The following is an 18,612-nucleotide window of genomic DNA, read 5'->3' as shown; positions in this document are numbered from 1 at the left end:
AAAGCACTGTCTCATCATTGCATTAATAGAACAATGAACTCCTCACAACACTAGTTAATTAATGCTATTCAACAAAAAATAATCCCGTCCCATTAATTAAAGAATGAGATGCCATGCCACCCACTAATATTGGACTATGCTTCAGTGATGGGAGGATCAGGAAAAATCATGGTTCTTAGGCGCCATCTAGTGGTGCTCCAGCAACTGTACAACTTTCAAATTAAAAGTCCAAAGAGGCTTCAGTAGATCTTTTCACATTATCTTTATTCCGCTATTCAGAGGATAACACTCCACACCCTAGTATAAAATTGACTATCTAATGCGGACCAATCGTCAAGAGAGAACTTCCAGTGTGGATATGAATTTATACAGCGCTATGGTGGGTCAATCAAAATCCTTCAATGGAGAATTATCATAACTCCTAAAGAGATGTGATGAATTTAACGTCAATGTTTTAACAAGACTTCAGTTAGGCATTCTGAGATTAAATCTGACAAAAGAACAGGGTGATGTTTCAAATTCTCATTTGACAACAATAAGAGCAAAAACCTAAAAGCTAACATTCGGGACATCAATGAAAATTTCATAGAATCATGACAATGGAATTGTACTGAAAAAGGCAGGTTTAATGTACATTAACTCAAAAATAAACCCCATCTACATTTGAGATAAGTCAACAGAGTAGGCGAGGAAAGGATATCCCAGCCAGAAGGCCTCCATCGGGAACGTTGCAGGTGGCGGAAACAGACTTCACAGGAGAACACAACAATGCTGACAGTCGGCGTCATTAAGTAGTGTCCATTTGAGGTGCTTCTGAAACACAAGGAAAGAACGGTGTGGTGTCAGGTGACCTGTCAGACCCATCGCTACATTCCCACACAGGTCTGACACGTCTCATTTGCTGCCTGTGCAACTTCAACCATGTGTATCCAGGCTGCCTCTCCGGAATGCCAGTAGACTGGTCACGCTGCAATCACGCTTCGTACGAAAAGAGACACTCACGCGTCTCGTTGAAGAGGAAGGAATCCTGGTACTCCTTCATATACTGCGAGGATCTCAACTCGTCCAGGAAGAGAGAGTACACCCTCTTAATGTCCTCTACCTGCACCTCCGTGCCCTGAGAGAGAGGTGAACACAAGACACGTGGCTTGAACCGTTTCACGTCTCACTTGGAAATACAAAAGGCAGGAAGGAAGGCGGGGGAGGAGGGGGAGGAGGGGAAAGAGGAGGAGGGAGAGGAGGAGGGGGAGGAGGGGAAGGCGGGGGAGGAGGGAGAGGAGGAGGAGGAGGGGGAGGGGATGGCGGGGGAGGAGGGAGAGGGGGAGGAGGAGGAGGAGGGAGAGGAGCGGGAGGAGGGGCGTCGCCCTGGCTCACCCTGCGTTTGCGGCACACCAGGCCTGCCGTGCTGATGAGCTGGATGGCGTAGCGCAGCGATGTCTCCTGGCCGATGCGGGTCAGAACCGTGTGAGCCTCCTCGCTCATATCTACGTCCTCCTCCTCACACCTACGCACACGCACACACACACGCGCACACACACACACACAAACCCCCCCAGAGTTCACCGTGGCTGTGAGGGGAAGATGAGAGTTTGGGTAGGATAGAGAGAGGGGGAGGGGGGGTTCCTGACCTGATCTTGAGGATCTGCCGCGTCTCTTTCTCGGTGTAGGGGGAGGTGGCGATGATCAGCAGGCGGTCCAGCAGGTCGATGGGGATGCCGTGGGGGCTCTCGTAGTGGGTGCCCCGGATACTGGGAGAGAACAGGACGGGGGGACAGAGACGGTGAGGAGAGCAACAGGGGACGCAGACGAGCGGGACAGAGGGGACGGACGCTGAGGCGGACGGTACCGGGTGATGCCTCTGTTGGTGGCCATGATGAGGACGGGCGACAGGTCGCTCTCCAGGGCGCGGTTCAGGAACGAGAAGCACTCCATGTCCAGCATGTGCACCTCATCAATGAACAGCACCTGGAACCACACCAGAGCCTCGTTTAATTATATCATAACAATAATAATAATAATAATAATAATACATTTGATTTGTAATGCACTTTTCATTAAAAAAATATCAAAGTGCTACAGGTTTAAAAGCATAGTATAATAAAACAACTGAACAAAAATAACAATTTTGACAATGACACTATAGTCTGCGTCAGGGTGATTAGTATTTTGGATCAATCAATCAATCAATCAAAGCTTTATTTGTATAGCGCATTGACGGTTCCAGTGTGTGATTAGAGTCACGGGTACCCACCCCTGGTATGATCTCCGCCTTCCCTTCCTCCCTCCACTCAGAGACCTTGGCGTTGATCTGCTCGCGGACCTCTGACTTGATCTCCCCGGTGTCCCCGGAGAAGAGGGCGAGGAAGCCCTGCGTGCGGCTGTTGATCACGTCGATCTCGTGGAGGGACACGGTGTGGACCACCTCCTTCCTCTTCTGCAGCTCCCCCTCTGGACACTGGACGAACTGCGTCTGGAGGCGCGAGAGACAGGGGGGAGTTAGGCTGTGATGTACGGCGTCGCCGGCGGTCGCGGGGTCTGCTCGCGGCCGTGAGATACCCGCCCTGACACGTTTCCAAGACGCACCTGCGCCCCCATGGCGTCGTAGTCTCTCGCTCTGGTGAAGGAACGACCCAGCTTGCTGATCTTCCCTGTGGCTTTGTCTATGGTGATCACATCCCTGAGAAAGAGGAGGAGAGACACAGAAAAGACCAGTTGAGATCCTCAGACTCCCCGTGCGAGGGACCGAACTTCGATGACAGAGACACAACGGAGCGCGGGTCGACTCCGCCCTTCGCGCCGACTCACCCAGCCTGAACCCGCTCCTTACTCAGGCTCTCGATCATCTTACTGCCCAGGTCATAGATGGTCTCCATCTCTGTGGTCTTCAGGGTCAGCTTGCCCACCTTGGCACCCTGTCAGAACAAAAACAATACAAGGTTACATGGACGCCTAGTTATAGTTGAAAGTGGGGGTGTCTGTCTCTCTCTCTCTTTAAGCCAATCTCACACTTCACACCCATTAATAGGTCTGTGCCTATATCACGACCTAGGCCGCGAAATTGCACATTGTTGATTTTGGCTTCAGAATTTATTTTATTTATTTGACTTCCATGACCTGTAACTGTCTCTCTCTCTCCTCATCCCTGAGTCTAGACTGCCACCGCATCATTCGACATAAGAAAGCAATATACTAATGAAAACACTGAACTGGTCTGGAAACATTTTTCAGTCCCAATATCTTTTGTGATGTTTTTGGAGTTAGCTAAAGAGCTTCTCAATTCACATCCTAGCCAGCTAGCTAAACAGTAGGCCATCTCAATTCACAACATAGTGAACATTAGCTTGCGCACCACCAGACACATAACTTTAGTTAACAGTATGGTTGCAAAGTGTAGGGACTTTCCTGAATCGATCATTGGTAATGTTAACGATCAATCAATCGATTAATTGTAATTAAAATACCAACAATACAACCAATATCAAATGCATTTTTTGTTTTTAATGAACGCTTTATTACGGACGGACTGGGTAATTTTTTCCTGCCTGCTGCACGTCACAGCTCCTCCTCGCAAACACTGAGCCGATGGTGGGTTTGCTGCAGGTGAGACGAGGAGGAGAGACAACTATTCAGAGTAAACGTTCATCAAGTGATGTCGTGTTGTACCTGTACACAGCATCACTATTTGAAAGTGGCTTCTTCTCCTTTCCTTTTGAAGTGGGCCCACACAATGCTTTGCCCGTTTCATTTTTCAAAATAGGCCGCTGTTAATTTGTGCTCACTGCATTTCCCCCAAGATGGCTGCTTAGTTATATAGAATAGTTATGTTGCGCCCTCTGGGGGTTCATTTAAACATGATTTGAAAATACCCAATTCTACCACGCTGTTTGATAGTAGATCTGAGTACATTTCACATGCTCAAGCTAATCTTTAACGAAATGGATTAATTGTTTGCATCTCTAGTTAACAGCTCCTCAATTCACATCCTAGCTACAGTAGCTAGCATTAACGTAGCTAGCTAGCAGTATTGCTAGCTTGGGCACCACCAGACATATAATGTTACTCCTGCTGTCCATCTTTGACATCAATCCAGCAAGCTACCCGTTTTCGTCCTTTGGCTTGTTTCGCTTACGTTGCAGGATTTAATTATTTTTCCAAACTAGCTGAACAAATGTTTAAAAACAGCAAAGTTGTATGAGTGGGGATGCCAAAGCATGTTGGCTCCCAAGTTTAATAGTGGTGTTGCACCTGTTCCAACTGCTCTGGCATCTGTGTAGACGGTCCAGAGTTAATCTATTGATGTGTGAATGTATCTAGCATTATGTTATCAAACTGGTTTGAATGAGGATCTTCTGCAACTTCTGCAAGAGTCACACTGCCACAATATTCTAAACCAGTTATTAAACAGTCACAGCCCTCTGTTCCACAGGGAACAAAGAGGAATCACTAATATATAAAAATATTATTATCCAAAAATTAATATCCTTGCACTGTGATAAGTATCAGCCATAAACCTAGCTGCTGCGAAATTAAACAAACTAATGAGTATTGGACAGATATTCTTCTAATCATCGATCAGTCTCGGGATTACTTAAGCGTGACGTCTTATGAAGTGTCTCGCAGGCCCGATCAAATTGACCATTCTCATAACATCACTTAAATACACAAATGTATGAGAGTGATTGGTAAGAGGATGGCGGACAGACTGAACACGGACAGAGGAGAGGCAGAACTCACGGTTCCGGTGGCCGGCCTATCGATCTGGATCTCCACCACCTCTCCCTCGATGATTTCCGTCTCCTCCCTGCAGACGCACCGTGAATATTAAGTCAGCTGGAGACAACAACAAAAAAAGACTAGCGCAGAAGCAAACAGGACTGTGCTATTTTTGGACACTCACTTGATTCTCACTCCGATGGCTTTTCTGAAGGCCTGGCTGAGGGACTCTGTCTTGCTCATCTCTAGAGAGAAGATCTCACTCCCTGCAAGTGCTGTGAAGGGTGTGTCGGGGCCGAGGGATTGGGCAATGCCTGGACAGATGGACAGATAGCCAACACACACACACACACACACACACACACACACAATATATATATTAAAATGATCTCCCCGTCTCAGCCGCTGAGTCAGAGGGATGAGAGATGCTCATATGAGACATACCCATGGCGATAGCGGTTTTCCCTGTGCCAGGTTGGCCAGCGATCAGCACAGCCCTGCCAGCGATATGGCCATCTTTGATCATCTCAAGGATGAGTCCAGCTGCCCGACGGGACGCCAGCTGGCCAACCATCCCCTGGGACACCTGGCAGAGGGGGGTGGAGGGAGACGGAGGGTGAGGAGCAGCTCAGGTAAGAGAGATGGGGCAGCAACACCAGGAAGTGAGCTGAGTTTACCTGACGAGGTTCCAACGCATCATCCAAACCAAGACCACGGATGTGAGAATGAGCGCCTGCAAAGAGAATTAGACAGCTTAGACAGAAGAATAACGTATCAGCAAGAAATCCACAACAAATACTGTTAGATAGTTGATATTAATAAAATCCTGAAATATAGATCATTGTTGGTACTTGGCCAGTACCAAATATACCCAGAATAGTACCATTAATAACTTACCGATTCTCTCAATCCTTGTAATGTCACGGACTTCTGGAACCTTTGTAGCCGCCATCTATTCCATTGAAAGAAGGATTTAGCAAACATTCTGGGACTATTTGATTTACTTGTTATTATATGTTGTATCTTTGAAGAGTGCACTTACTTTCTTTGCTTGTTCTATATATTTGTATTTTCTTTACTTTAAAGGACTTTTGATTCGTTTATATTGGTGTGCATATTGTATTGTATTTCATTTATATGATTGTGTTTCATCTCCACTTTAGTGGAAGTGTGTGTGCTAACGCCCACTCTGAGGTGACAGCATCACCAATTCTTTACTAAAAGCGTAAATGTACAAAACCAGATACTTTTTCGTAATAACACTGTAGGTTAATGTGTAACTGAAAATGTCCTCTAAACAATTCCGGTATTCAAATCCAACGGCGTTGTTTTTTTACTGGGTTGCAAACTTTGACAATAGGCTCTGTGCACCAGCTTCACTACTTCCTGAAAGTCACTTGGCTTCTAGCCTATAGCCCTGCAATTCCTGGCTCAACAGAATGTGTGGTGTAACCATGGATGTATTAATAACAGGTGTAACCCCACTCAGAATAACGTTGGTACAGTAAGAGGGAATTCTCATACAATGACGAGGCGTCGCCAAGCAATATTTTCAGGGCGACACAGAATTCATAGTGATGATTTGTGGTCGTTTTTATATAACTAAATATGCACATAACCTGAAAATATGAAGGTGGACTCTCTATGATATGTAATTGTAGGAGAGTCGGTTACTTTCCCCTTGCAGTTTGTCAATGGCACAAGCCCACAAATCAGTCTTGTCACTGCGTCTGGGCGTTACGACCCCCACTCCCGAGTGCGTTATTATATACATACGCTACTTCTATTGATATGTATATTGTGGTGTAGCCAACAGCATATCTTCTTTATTAACGCTCGCTTACCAGTGCTACTGTAGTTGTTCTACCTTTTCTTCACGTAACGTTAATTGCAAATAAGAGATCGGTTGTAAGTGATCTAGCTACCTGAACAAACAACGCTTAACAATCACATGAACATAACCGTTAGATCCCAGACACTAGGTTGTCATAGTGATCACGTTTACACTGACCAGCATGACAACACACACGTTAGCTAGTAGCCTGCTAGCATACATGAACAGGCGAATTGGGTCATGTGGCCTGATGCAAACCTCCTGTTCTGACTTATTACACTTTCTGCGTGCCATTTTATTTAGCAGATAAAACAGAATTTAGCTGAAAAAAATTGGGCGGCCTTGATTTAGTTAGGTGGAATAATGCTACTGCTAAGACGCATGTTAGCTAATGTTAGCAAACTATCGTGAGCCATGTTGGGTTAACCGGCGTTCCAGTCATCGCATGTGTTTTTGAAACGCGGTCAAATGCGCACCCTAGACTTTAAAACAGTATTGTTATTTGCATTTGACACTAAAACATAAGTGAGTGTGTTTAGAGAGATTTTTAAAGACATGATTCCCACTCACCTGGGCTGCCATGTTTGATCAAAATGCGGCGCTTGTTTCAGTTAGTGCGCACGGTCAAATGTTTCCGATGTGAAACATCAAGCGCTGCGCAGTTCCTCAAAAGAAGTGAGTGGCAGTAGAAAATGTGCAAACCTGCCTGGTCAAGTGGACTGGACAACCGCTGCTAGGTGTTTTAGGACAATGAGAGATAATTTTGATAACCTAGAAGTGTTTAGATCCAGTTTCTCTGTGAATGACAATAAGCTGATGTGACCAATTAACTATACAATAGTACAACATTTAATACATTTTAGGCCAATGAGACGAATTTTGATTGGTTTCAGACTTCTTTCCTGTACGAATAACTAATTTGAGGTGATAAATTACGTCTGATATGACCATGGACTAGAAGAATCATACAGACCCATATTTATATGAGAATTTTACCCTTTCAAAATCCATTTTAGGCCAAAGTAACACTTTCTGATAGCTAAACGTGTCCCATCAGATTACTTTTCTCTATGAATAACAGCAATCTAAATGAACAATGACCTCATATGAATATGATTACCAAACATATCTTATTATATTTCTCTGAGTATTTTGCCTTTTACAACCCATGGTCTACTTTTAAGACCAATTGAATTCTTTCTGAAAGCCAAAAGTGGCCCATCAGATTATTTTTTCTGTATGAATAACAAAAGTACTGGGTGAGAAATGAGAATGAAACCTGAGCAACATGAAGGGTGTGAGAGGATAGGAGAGGTGTGGAGAGAGAGAGAGAGAGAGAGAGAGAGAGAGAGAGAGAGAGAGAGAGAGAGAGAGAGAGAGAAGAACCAGGCCAGGTCAAGCCTGGCTTATGTGCGTTGCTGGTTTGTTTCTGTTCAGGACTGGTAGGACGGAAGCTAGTCATGCCACTGAAATAGCTGTGAATTGAAATGACATGAAATAATGTCTGAAAAATGCTAATCCAGCACAATACGAGCGGGATAGCCAGTTAGCTCATGAGCTCACAACAACTAGCAGCAGCTTCTATAACATTAATGGTAGCGGTCAGTGGCAAAGGCAGTTACACTGATGATAACTGTAACGTTAGCTATTTTGCTGCAATTGGTTCAACTTCTGTTTCTGGACAAAGGTAAGGGATAAATCCAGATAACACAAGGCTAGCGGACCTACAGCGGGTCCCCGATGGACGAGCTGGCGGACCTCTGGCCGAATCCGCTGGCGGATTCCTGGCCATTTGCACATGGAATGGCAAGCAGACCTCTGGCGGATTATTAGCATCAGGGACAGCAGTCCGCTAGTAAGTTGCTCCACCACCATTCCACCGGTAGTTTATTGTCTATATCCTAGGCTCATTGGCCCTATGGATTTCTATTGATAAATTAACTTACTCTCAACATTTTTTTGGTTCCTTTCATAGTCTCCCAATTACTAAACATTTAGCAGGTAAATACATGCAAAGTATAGCCTAATATATAATGGGTAATTACTGAGACATCTATACTGTAGGTATAATTTCAAAACAGGAGTATTTCAAATGTTCAATTACTGCACATAAATTCAATAACTGACATAGCACCACCAGGTAAACTTTACATAAATTATATAAAATCCATTGACAAACACAAATGACAAATCACAATGCCCATATTTATTAAAATGCTTTGAATTATATTAATTATAACTGGATCCACTCAGGAATCTGGGAGTGGGACAGAGAACAGGAGGAGCAGAAAACACAGAGTTGCATACACAGAGAAACATAACAGTAAACACAAGTCCAGTATATCAATGGGACTTGTAATTGGTCACTTAATTGGTCACCCAGTTTCTGCAATCAGTTTGACACAGTTAATTCATCTGCTAAACAGACTGTACATTTCCTTAAAAATATATTTTAAAAAAATTGTTCCCATGGGATCTCTCCCGTCCATCTGAAAAAGGGGGCAGAGAGGAGAGGAAGAAAGGTTGTGGCTAAAGTTAGGAATCAAACAGGTTTGTCCTCAATGGCGGATTGAACCCTGATCTCCCGTATGGGAGTCGCATGGGAGTCAGACGCTTAATCCACTACACTACCAAGGAACTTGACAGTGTGGGATGTCATAGTGTTTTTGTTCCTATAGAATCTCTCCCGTACTTCCAAAAAAAGGGGAAAGGAGAGTTAAAGAAGGGAGGGAGAGAGATGGAAAGGCAGAAAGTAAACGTATGAATAAACATACAGGCTAGCAGAGGGTGTGGGTATGGTTTCCCAAAATCGTCCCCACCGGGGCCTTGAACCCTGATCTCCCGGATGGGAGTCCAATGCTTTCACTGCAACTCTACTTGTGCAGTGGAGATCGGTGAAAAGATTTTTGTGCCCTTCTTTATTTTGGTGTGCTGGGACTACTGCCTCTTGTGGTGCCAACAGAGAAATGCAGGTCAACATCCAACGGAGAAAGGGAGGGAGGGAGTAAGGGAGGGAGTGACAACACGACAAACGCTATCTATGGTGCGCTGGCTTACCGCCACGCACAAAAAGATGCACGCATGTCCATCCTGTGCAGTCCAGGCGTAGTAACTGCATTATGTCAGCAGGGGTCCTCCTTACCAAATCTCTTCGCCCTTATGGCCCTGCCCAGTCCACCTCCGTGTCCGTTAATCAGAGATCCTTCAACTCAATATCTCAAAGCAAACTCTTTTGTTAAATAGTTTTATTGATTTGATAGATATGAAAATGAGAGCATTACAACATGCAAATTAATTAATGCAGGCAACATCTTCAGCAAGCTCTTTCTCTAAAATAGATGATATTGATTCACGACTATGAAAATACATGTGCATTCTTTTTTATTTCCCTTACTCACCAAACGAAATCATCATATATATTTGCCTATGTACAGTATATATAAAATATTCTAATCAAACCCATTGTCATATATTGTTGTTTAATTTCTCCACAGTGTGTTATGATATGAAAGGTATGATACACAAACTGAGTCGATGATGATACACAAACTGTCTAAGGCTGACTGATAGTGATGGCGGACTCATACCAGACCCAGAATCCTGCATAGACAGCCTCACTGAAAGAAGCCTTGAAGCGGTGGATGAGAGACATGGTGTCTCCTACACCGTAGAAGGACAGGGTGCCTCCAGAGTGGTCCAGGAACACCCCTATCCGGGAGGAGTAGGGTGCATTGATCTCCACCTGGTCCTTGCTGTGTCGGGCCGAGTAGCTGGAGTCGGAGCAGAAGAGGCTCCAGGACTTGCGGTTGTAGCCTATACGACAGCCGTCGCCGTAGCCTGTCCTCTTGATGCCTTTGTAGGTGACACCGATGGAGGCCCCCTCTCCGCTCCAATCCACCTCCCAGTAGAAGCAGCCTCCGGACAGGGGCTCCTTACACAGGACCTGAGGCAGGCAGTCGAACCTGGAGGCAGTCTCGCTGTAGGGTTGGGGGTCTCTCTTGAGGGCAGCCTTCCTGTTCCCCCTGGACAGGTACAGCTGCCGGTAGGCTGTGTTGGAGTCCATCGTCAGTTGGCAGGCATCTGAGAGGAGAGTGAAGGTATGTGGGTCAGTGGTCTTCATTACTTTAGTAAGGACAGCTTTCAATACACACAATTCACAATAGATACATGTGGATAAGTCACTTCACCTAAAGTGTACATTAATTACTATGTATGTACTGTAACTAGCGACGACTGTTATAACAACATGTAATTACATGACATTGATATGTAGTTACATTGTAATTAATACACTTAGATAAAGTGTTACTGCAAGCTCTCACCAATACCCAGCATTAGTGGAATTAAACACGTCAAACCAATTTTAGTACCCTTTATGACCAAGAGATGTGTTATTCAAATGACCAAAAAAAAAAACCCTCAGCAGTCTCTGGAGTTAATGCTCCCTGGAGATTCAGCATGTCTAGGGTGCAGTAAGTCTTTACGTGTGTGTACAGGAGGATCTCTGGAGTTATAAGGTCACCTGACTGTGCTGCTGTGTGTGCCTGCCCTCCTCCTCACCAGGTCACAGCTGGTGGGACACCCGGTGGCCCCGGCCAGAGCGGGCCTGGGCCGGCCTAGTATCTGGAATGCCAGAGGTATCAGACACCGCTTGTGACTAATACACAAACAGAACTTCATCTGAATGGTTTTCTTTTTGCGTGGCTTGTTCTCATCTGTCTGTTCTGAGCCCTGATTGATCTACTCATGGCTAAAGCTCTGTTGCCAAGGTTTATCACAGTTGCAACGATATGTGTTATAAAAATATATGTGTGACTGCTCTTTTCTCATAATTTGTGCTTGCTGATGTTTTCATTAAATTGTCTATCTTATGTTTATTTTAGCCAGCAGAACTGGAGATGATGTAATGCTAACTAGCGGTCACACCTCTCACACATCTACTCCGCGGGTGACAGCAAACCTGTACAGTAGGTTCACTGAGTGTGTTCACATACACCCAGTATCTGAGGAATGTGGTGAGGCTACTCCCTTCCCTGTCTGTTTCCATGGGGGCGGAGTGCCAGCCACTATTTCAAAAAGGCCTGCTTTGCTGGTCCAACAATGTATCTTATTTAGCTGACACGTCAATGTTCAAATCTGTGAGTACGCCACATGGGCTTAACAATGAACCTATCAGCATTTGATGTGCCCAACCAGTAGATTCTGAGGAAAGATACAATGGGGTTCTGTTTGAGCGGGGAAACACTGCTAAAAGAAACTCAGACTCACATTTCAGGAAATCGCCTCTCTGTGTGGGCTCGTGGCTTGGCATCCTGTAAACTGCAGCTTCATCAGCTATGAAGAGAAGAACATATCACACAAATATTATGATACAGGCAAGATTTTGCATGAAAGGGAATATTGGAAGCACTTTTCAGTCTCTTCTGAGATGTGTTTTCTATTTGTAATTGTGTACAACAACAAACATAATTGTTCCACACAGAGCCTCACAGATGAAAATAGTGTGTGAATTATGGTTTGTTTGTAACTTTTGTGTTAATGGATATCCTAAAGAAATCTAGCATTGAAGCCTATGATTGTGAAAAACTCCATGATGTCTGGCATCCTAAGAGCTGCCAGCCAATGTAAACATAAGAGCAACTTGAGCCACCCATAGTGACCTCAAGATGCCCTCTAATAGATGTCATGGCACTTAGGCCACTTTACTAAACAAACAGAATTCTAGAGGGTCATTTTTGTTTATTCATGACATGCTTAGTAAAAAAGGAAATTATAATCGCTGGAAGGCTCTTTTGAGATGTTGTGATTACACTCTGCAAATGTAATCAACTGAAATCTGATTTGGCATACTGTTTTATCTATTAGCAACCAGCAATAAATGTTGTGAGGTTTGGTATGTATGGTGGGCGAATATTCAGGATTTTGGAGTACTGCCATTCTCCAACATTCCAAATATTTTCCAAAATAGAAATATGCGATTTTTCCACTGTGATCATCTCACCTTTTATTGTTCGTCTTCTTTTAGCTTCATCCAGCTGGCAGAAAGGCATTTTGTTCACTGAAATGAGGAAAATCGTTGGCTAAGTATTACATTGCACTCAAGAGAATGTGAGCATTTTCTGTGGTTAACATCCTTACAGTAACATACAAGGTCTAAACAGGACATAATGGTCCCACTGATATCAGTCAGTCTTTGAGGTTGCCAGGCATGAAGGCGTGAAGCATCCTATCCTTGACTCACCAGTCTTGGCCACCTTGACCAGCTCCTCATTGCTGAACTCGTGAAGGTGCTGTTTCATCTCGGAGATGGTCTTGGTGACGGGGCCGAAGGAGAAGTAGGGGTTCACGCTGACCGTGGGCAGCTCCTCGGCCTCCGTCTGGGCTATCAGCATGTGGTAACTCTGCAGCACCAAACACAGACGTGCGAGTGAATGTGTGTGTTTAGTATCTGACTGCCACTGATGATGGGCATGGTGTGATGATGGTGGTGTGACGTTTACAGTAGTGTTTAAAGGTGGGGTAGGCGATTTGGGAGGAACCAGTATATTGATCTAAGCTATAGATTTTGAAAATTGAACCAAAAAAATATCCGCCCCTTCCTTGTCCCTCCAAAGCCACTCCTCCAAACTGAGAAAAACAAAGGTATGTAGGTATGGTTGACAGGCAGGTAGACCATCTAATCATTTCAACCAGGCACGGTGAAATGACTGGACAGGTTTATTACAGTCCTGTGATTTCCACAGATGACGTTTTTTTGTGTGCTTTTTTAGTGTCAGAGCCTTTTATTTATTGGTTGTACAGATAATTGCAAAAAATATAACAAAAAGTTGGAGTAGTGCTTCTGAAAAAACCCCGCCTACCCCGCCTTTAAAAGGGCTGCTCCTACCTGGATGAAGTGGATGTGGTCCTCGGTGCGAGAGAGTTGGGTGATCTCACTGTCTCTCCTCTTCAGGTCTCCGATCTCGTGGGTCAGACGCTCCATGTGGCCCTCGGCGTTGTTGAGCGCCGCCCTTTTATTGGAGGAGATCAGCTTGGTCATCTCCTGTTGCATCTTCTCAATGGAGCGCAGCATGTCCCCAAAAAGCTTCTCGCACTCCTTCATGGCCATTTGTGCGGAGCTCTGTAGGGGACAGGTACAGTACGCAGATTGGCATGCAGTTATGATTCTGTTTCGCATATTGGTCGTGTATAGAATAGCACAGTCACTGTGGAATGCAGCAATGTTGGTGTGATCATAGAATCCCTTGATGGGCAGATTGGTGGATTAGCCAATGGGGTGACGTTAGTGTAACAAACCTTGAGTGAGTCCACTGCTTGTTTCAGCTCCTCCATCTGCTTCAGCCTGTTATGGATCTTGTCCTGAATCTCAGCTTGGGTGGCGCCCAAACGTTGCTATGGAGGAAACAACATGTATTATGGGATGTAGCTAGCATTATGTGAATTGGTATTGCTCTTACTTTACTGTATTCATCCTTTATACCATAGTTGGATTGCCAGGTTAGTGGCAGAAACCAGCAAGACCACAATGAGATGCATGCATGAAACTCGTTGATGATCGAGAGCCGCGAAGAGGCACAGTTGCAACACTCGAACCCGCAGCTATTTACAATTCACATGGGTGGATCCATTGATTCCCTAAAGGATTTGTTTAAGGGGCTTGGCTCACAGACCAGCTACTTTTCCATGTTCAACATACAACAGAGTCAGTTTGCATAAAGAACTGCACAAACCATGTACCAGAACAAACAAAAGGAAACAAGCCTTTTGACCCCGTTATGACCCCAAATGTATTTGTTATGAACTGGGATGGGTGATATCACTGCATGACAAGAACACTGAGATACATCTACCTCTAATCATCAGTCATCAACCATCATTATTATTGTCTAATCACCATCAAGAGAGGGACGAAGAGAAAGTGAACGCCCACCTGTTCGTCTGCTCTCTCCTGCTCCGCCGACACCATGTCGTGACCTTTGTGCTCCTTCACCGTACACAGCACACAGATGCACATCTGGTCGGTACGACAAAACAGCTCCAGGCCCTTCTGGTGCTGGGGACAGATCTGCCTGTCCAGGTGACCGATCTCGTCCACCAGCTTGTGCCTCTTGAAGGAAGGCCCCTCGTAGTGAGGCTTCAGGTGCTTCTCGCAGTAGGAAGCCAGGCACATCAGGCAGGATTTGACGGCCTTGTGCTTCTTGCCGAGGCAGATGTCACAGCCGACGTCCTGGGGGCCTGCGTAGTTGTAGTCTGGGGACGGAGGAGGGGGGGGGAAGGACTCAGAGGTCCGGGGCATGCTGGAGTGCCGGGACCCCCCCATACGTCGCGGGCTGGGCCTCTTGTTGTAGGTGACCCGGCACTGGGGGCAGGTGTACGAGCCTGTGTGGTCAGCATGGTCCCAGTAGGTCTTGAGGCAGATGGAGCAGAAGATATGTCCGCATGGGATGGACACGGGATCTCTAAGGTCCTCCTTGCACAGGTGGCAGATCTCCTGGTCAGATGACATGAAGGCACTCTGCTGCTGTATGGTCCTGGGCAGTGAAGACAAAAGTAAGACTGTACTTGTGACAAGTGTGTCTGCTTCCAGGCAAAATGAGCCGCAGGTGCTACTGAAGCTGGTTTTATAGAGTAAACAGGCTGGAGGATAAACTGGTTCAGCAGAAACTAGTAAAAAGAAGGCGGGGCCAGGTGAGGACAGGGTTAAATCCAGCATCAGTCACGAGTCAGTGAACATGGAAAGTGAAAAGAATGAATGAAATGTGTGATTTGCAGTATTATTATTTCCTTTTCATTTTGTTACTTTTTGAGGAGAAAGTAAATATAAATTGTAAATACCCACATTTTCTACATGGTGTCTAGTATCACTTAAAGCAAAGATAGCACCTCAACTTTGAATTGTGGTTGTATTTGCATATATGCAAATCCAACTAAAGCCAGTGGTGGTTATTGGAAAGAAGATACACAAAAGAGAACGCAAACAGTCAAAAAACATCATACAAAGAAAGGACCGGAAGGGCATGTCACAGAGATGTTACACATCTGTTGCCATTCTTTGTCTGTATCGGCCAGGAGGACATGTTCCATTTTTCCTGGGGGCTGGGGAATAGGACGTTTCACAAAACCTGTCAGTATATCATCGCTGACGCATGTGGTCTGAGTGCTAAGTGCAGAACCAGTATTTGACGGAAGACAGTTCCTGGTTGATCACAGCCAGCCTCAGGGCGTGGCCCTAGATGTTTCTTTTTGTAATGGATGCCCACTCAGGCCCAGGCACACACTGACCTTTTGGCAAAAGGGAGAAGAAAGATAGCCTGCAAATCAAAGGGGGGTGGGGGGTAAAACATCTTAAAACCTCCCTTTAGAATGACTAATGACAAAGCTATTCCCCTTGTCCAGTATTCATTGTAGACAGACTTCACACACATGAAGGACATTTGTAGGCCTTCATTGCAAAGCCTGACATAATGACAAAATAAATGAAATTACTTCTTGTTCTAAAAGTAACTCTTCAGGGCTGGCATTTGTTCTTGTTAGTTTTTGTAGTTTGTTAAAATTATTGGTTTTTAGCATCATTAACTGTGGTGCACTTCATTGAACCACTGGAATTTGGTTTGAGTTTCAATAGGCATTCATCCTACCATGTAGCTGAGAGTCGTTAATCATTAACTCATTATTTCCCATTTCAAATGTTTAGCTCTCATTTCCTCATGTCTGAACACTTCCAAAGCAAATTGTCTTTTGGGTTTTGGTTTCTTTGATCAACAAATGAAATGATTACACTGTAATCACATCAAGACTGCAAAGTAATCACATCACAATCAAACAGAATTAAATAGTCATCCCACAATTGAGCGAATTAATCGAATAATCTTTGTTTTTCTTTTTCTACAAACCCACACATTTCCGTTCAACACTTCACTTCAGCTCAGATTGAGGATTCCTCATCTGGAGTTTCAGGATTCTTAAAAATGAAGACTGAAATGTGACCAGACCTGACAGCCAGGATAACAAGAGGGTCAAGCACTGTTTAAAAAAACAAGGTTGTGTGTGTGAGAGCATAGTGCTGCTAACACACTGGCTACATTGAAAACTACAGTACTATAACTGACATGCAATCTTCAAGTCTGGCATCAAGTTTGACCAATAGTGTGGCGCAGTTGTGTTGTGCTGTACAATATGGGTTGATATTCATGATTCTGTTGTAGATTTGACCTGAACTGGCCCTGGGAATGTTAAAGGAAGCAAAGAAATCTGTGCCCTACAATCGATCTACAGTTGATCTATCTATAACACATGAATATTAATAGCCCTCATTGTCATCCTATATCAGTATCATATCACTTTCTTCATTACAGTATGTTTAACAGGTATTGGGTCTTTCAAATGTTAATGTGTTGAGTCAAATTCTAGTTACGCAACCTTAAAGTGAACTTTGATTTTTATAAAAGCTATAGGTACATTCAATAAAATTATTTTATGGAGAGGCAGGTTTCTGTTTACCTATTTTACTAGGGCTATTTAAGTGTAGTCATGCCTGTTATGTGAAGAGTGACAAATGTGGTTGCTGTAACATCCTATCTGACTCACCTGACAGTCTGGTTAATTTCAGCACATGCTGGGGAAATGACACACCGCAAAACCATGATTGACAGATCCCCTGATTGTTTATCTAACAAGAAGGTTTTAAGATAATAGAAAGCTGGCTTATTTCAACATGACATACTGCGACCTACAACCAGGCTAAATCAAGAAACCGATCTAAATCAATGAACTGGGAGGGGCAATTATGCGGCAACGATTTCCTTCCTAATAGGGATGGTAAAACGTGGCCAACTCTTTTGAACAATTGTCCCTTTTCCCTACTTCTGTAGGGTTCTGTGCAACCTGTTCACTCTCAACTGGACGCTGTCCAGACTCCTCCTCTTCACCCTGTGTATCTGCCAGAATTAACAAAGGTAACCATTGTTCCACAGCAACACTTATAAATACCTTGTCTCTATGTTCTGACCAATCACACAGTCCGAGCTGGGTCCTTGACTTCTCTAGTTCATCATTTGTGCTTCCTTTCTCTTCAAAACATCCCCTGGAACCTGGTTGCCCTTCACTATACCTGACGCAAGAGACCGTTTGTCTCTAATGAATATAGACCTTTCTCATTGAACTTTGAGTAGATCTCTGGGGTTTCTGCCTGTGCGCTCATAGAAAATGGCAGTTCAGTGTGGACATTAAAACACTCATGAAAACAGCCAGCCAACAGAATAAGGTCTTATTCTTGCATTGTCATTAAATATTGCAACAGAGGATACTGTGTTGTGTCCTGAGCCTCGATTTCTATTCTGTAGGCTTTTTCTGTGTTATCACACTGGTGGGCCTACAAGGGTTAAAACAAGGGCCTACAAGGGCCCACCTCTCCTCTCTCACAGGTGGTTAATCAGTAGACACACTACTGTAAGTGCCATTGTCACAGGAGGTCTTCAATAATTTCCGCTCTGGGATAAATAAAGTACATATCAATCTATCTTCCTGGCATCAGATTCATACAGAAAAAGGAGAAGAAGGGAAACAGGCTTATCAGAAACCTGACCAAACATGGAGAGAGACGAAACTATCTTTGAAGTGATGCAAGATAATGAGGGAGGGGCTGAACACACTTTGCGCAACAGGTTGGTGCCTAACTGTAGCCCTGTGATTGGTTGGATTGAACGATCACTGTTGAAGTTCAGTTTGAAGCCTGGGAAAAACAACATAACTGCACCAAACTTATTAGATAAGATGCGATTCTGCAACAATCCTTCTGAACAAGTGAGGGAGAAACAGTTGACAAAATGTCACACCCATAGTTTGAAATGCAAATGAGGGGGCATGACGTCAGCAGTTAATACCCATTCATCCAGAGGTTTCAACTGAGGTGAGAGCTCTCAAGGCCAATCGATATCTCACAAAGACAGCCTGTCCGAGGACAAAGAGAGGGTGACAACTACGTGCTTCAACGGAGATTCTCTCCCTCTGTCGGTTTGAGACTGAACTGCTAGGTCGTCAGCCTTGGTTGAACAGAAAGGTTTTGA

General features: G+C 44.5%; 2 protein-coding genes across 3 annotated transcripts; both read right to left on the bottom strand.

Annotated features, from left to right (window-relative positions):
- Window positions 1-328: 328 nt before the first annotated feature.
- ruvbl2 (RuvB-like AAA ATPase 2) lies at window positions 329-7,160 on the bottom strand. 2 transcript variants are annotated; one of them, XM_084449425.1, is made up of 14 exons: window positions 7,118-7,160; window positions 5,611-5,665; window positions 5,391-5,446; window positions 5,158-5,299; window positions 4,898-5,027; window positions 4,735-4,801; window positions 2,806-2,912; window positions 2,584-2,677; window positions 2,252-2,470; window positions 1,847-1,965; window positions 1,629-1,748; window positions 1,375-1,504; window positions 1,003-1,117; window positions 329-813 (listed from the first exon to the last, which is right to left on the bottom strand). In XM_084449425.1, exons 1-14 carry the CDS (start codon window positions 7,127-7,129, stop codon window positions 788-790), a joined length of 1,392 nt encoding a protein of 463 aa, XP_084305551.1. In that variant the 5' UTR covers window positions 7,130-7,160; the 3' UTR covers window positions 329-787. The 2 variants fall into 2 exon arrangements, with proteins under 2 accessions (XP_084305551.1, XP_084305552.1); XM_084449426.1 differs by having other exon boundaries at window positions 329-810.
- Window positions 7,161-10,100: 2,940 nt separating this feature from the next.
- On the bottom strand, window positions 10,101-17,623 carry ftr83 (finTRIM family, member 83; the record flags this gene model as incomplete). The annotated part of the gene is made up of 8 exons (XM_084449880.1): window positions 17,537-17,623; window positions 14,478-15,078; window positions 13,844-13,939; window positions 13,434-13,667; window positions 12,789-12,948; window positions 12,549-12,605; window positions 11,816-11,881; window positions 10,101-10,627 (listed from the first exon to the last, which is right to left on the bottom strand). Exons 2-8 carry the CDS (start codon window positions 15,051-15,053, stop codon window positions 10,101-10,103), a joined length of 1,716 nt encoding a protein of 571 aa, XP_084306006.1. The 5' UTR covers window positions 15,054-15,078; window positions 17,537-17,623.
- Between the last annotated feature and the right edge of the window lie 989 nt (window positions 17,624-18,612).

The sequence above is a fragment of the Borostomias antarcticus genome (assembly GCF_949987555.1).
Source record: "Borostomias antarcticus genome assembly, chromosome: 15".
NCBI classification, from domain to species: Eukaryota; Metazoa; Chordata; class Actinopteri; order Stomiiformes; family Stomiidae; genus Borostomias; species Borostomias antarcticus.
The sequence above is the reverse complement of the archived record's forward strand: the minus strand, read 5'-3'. Positions and strand labels throughout refer to the sequence as shown.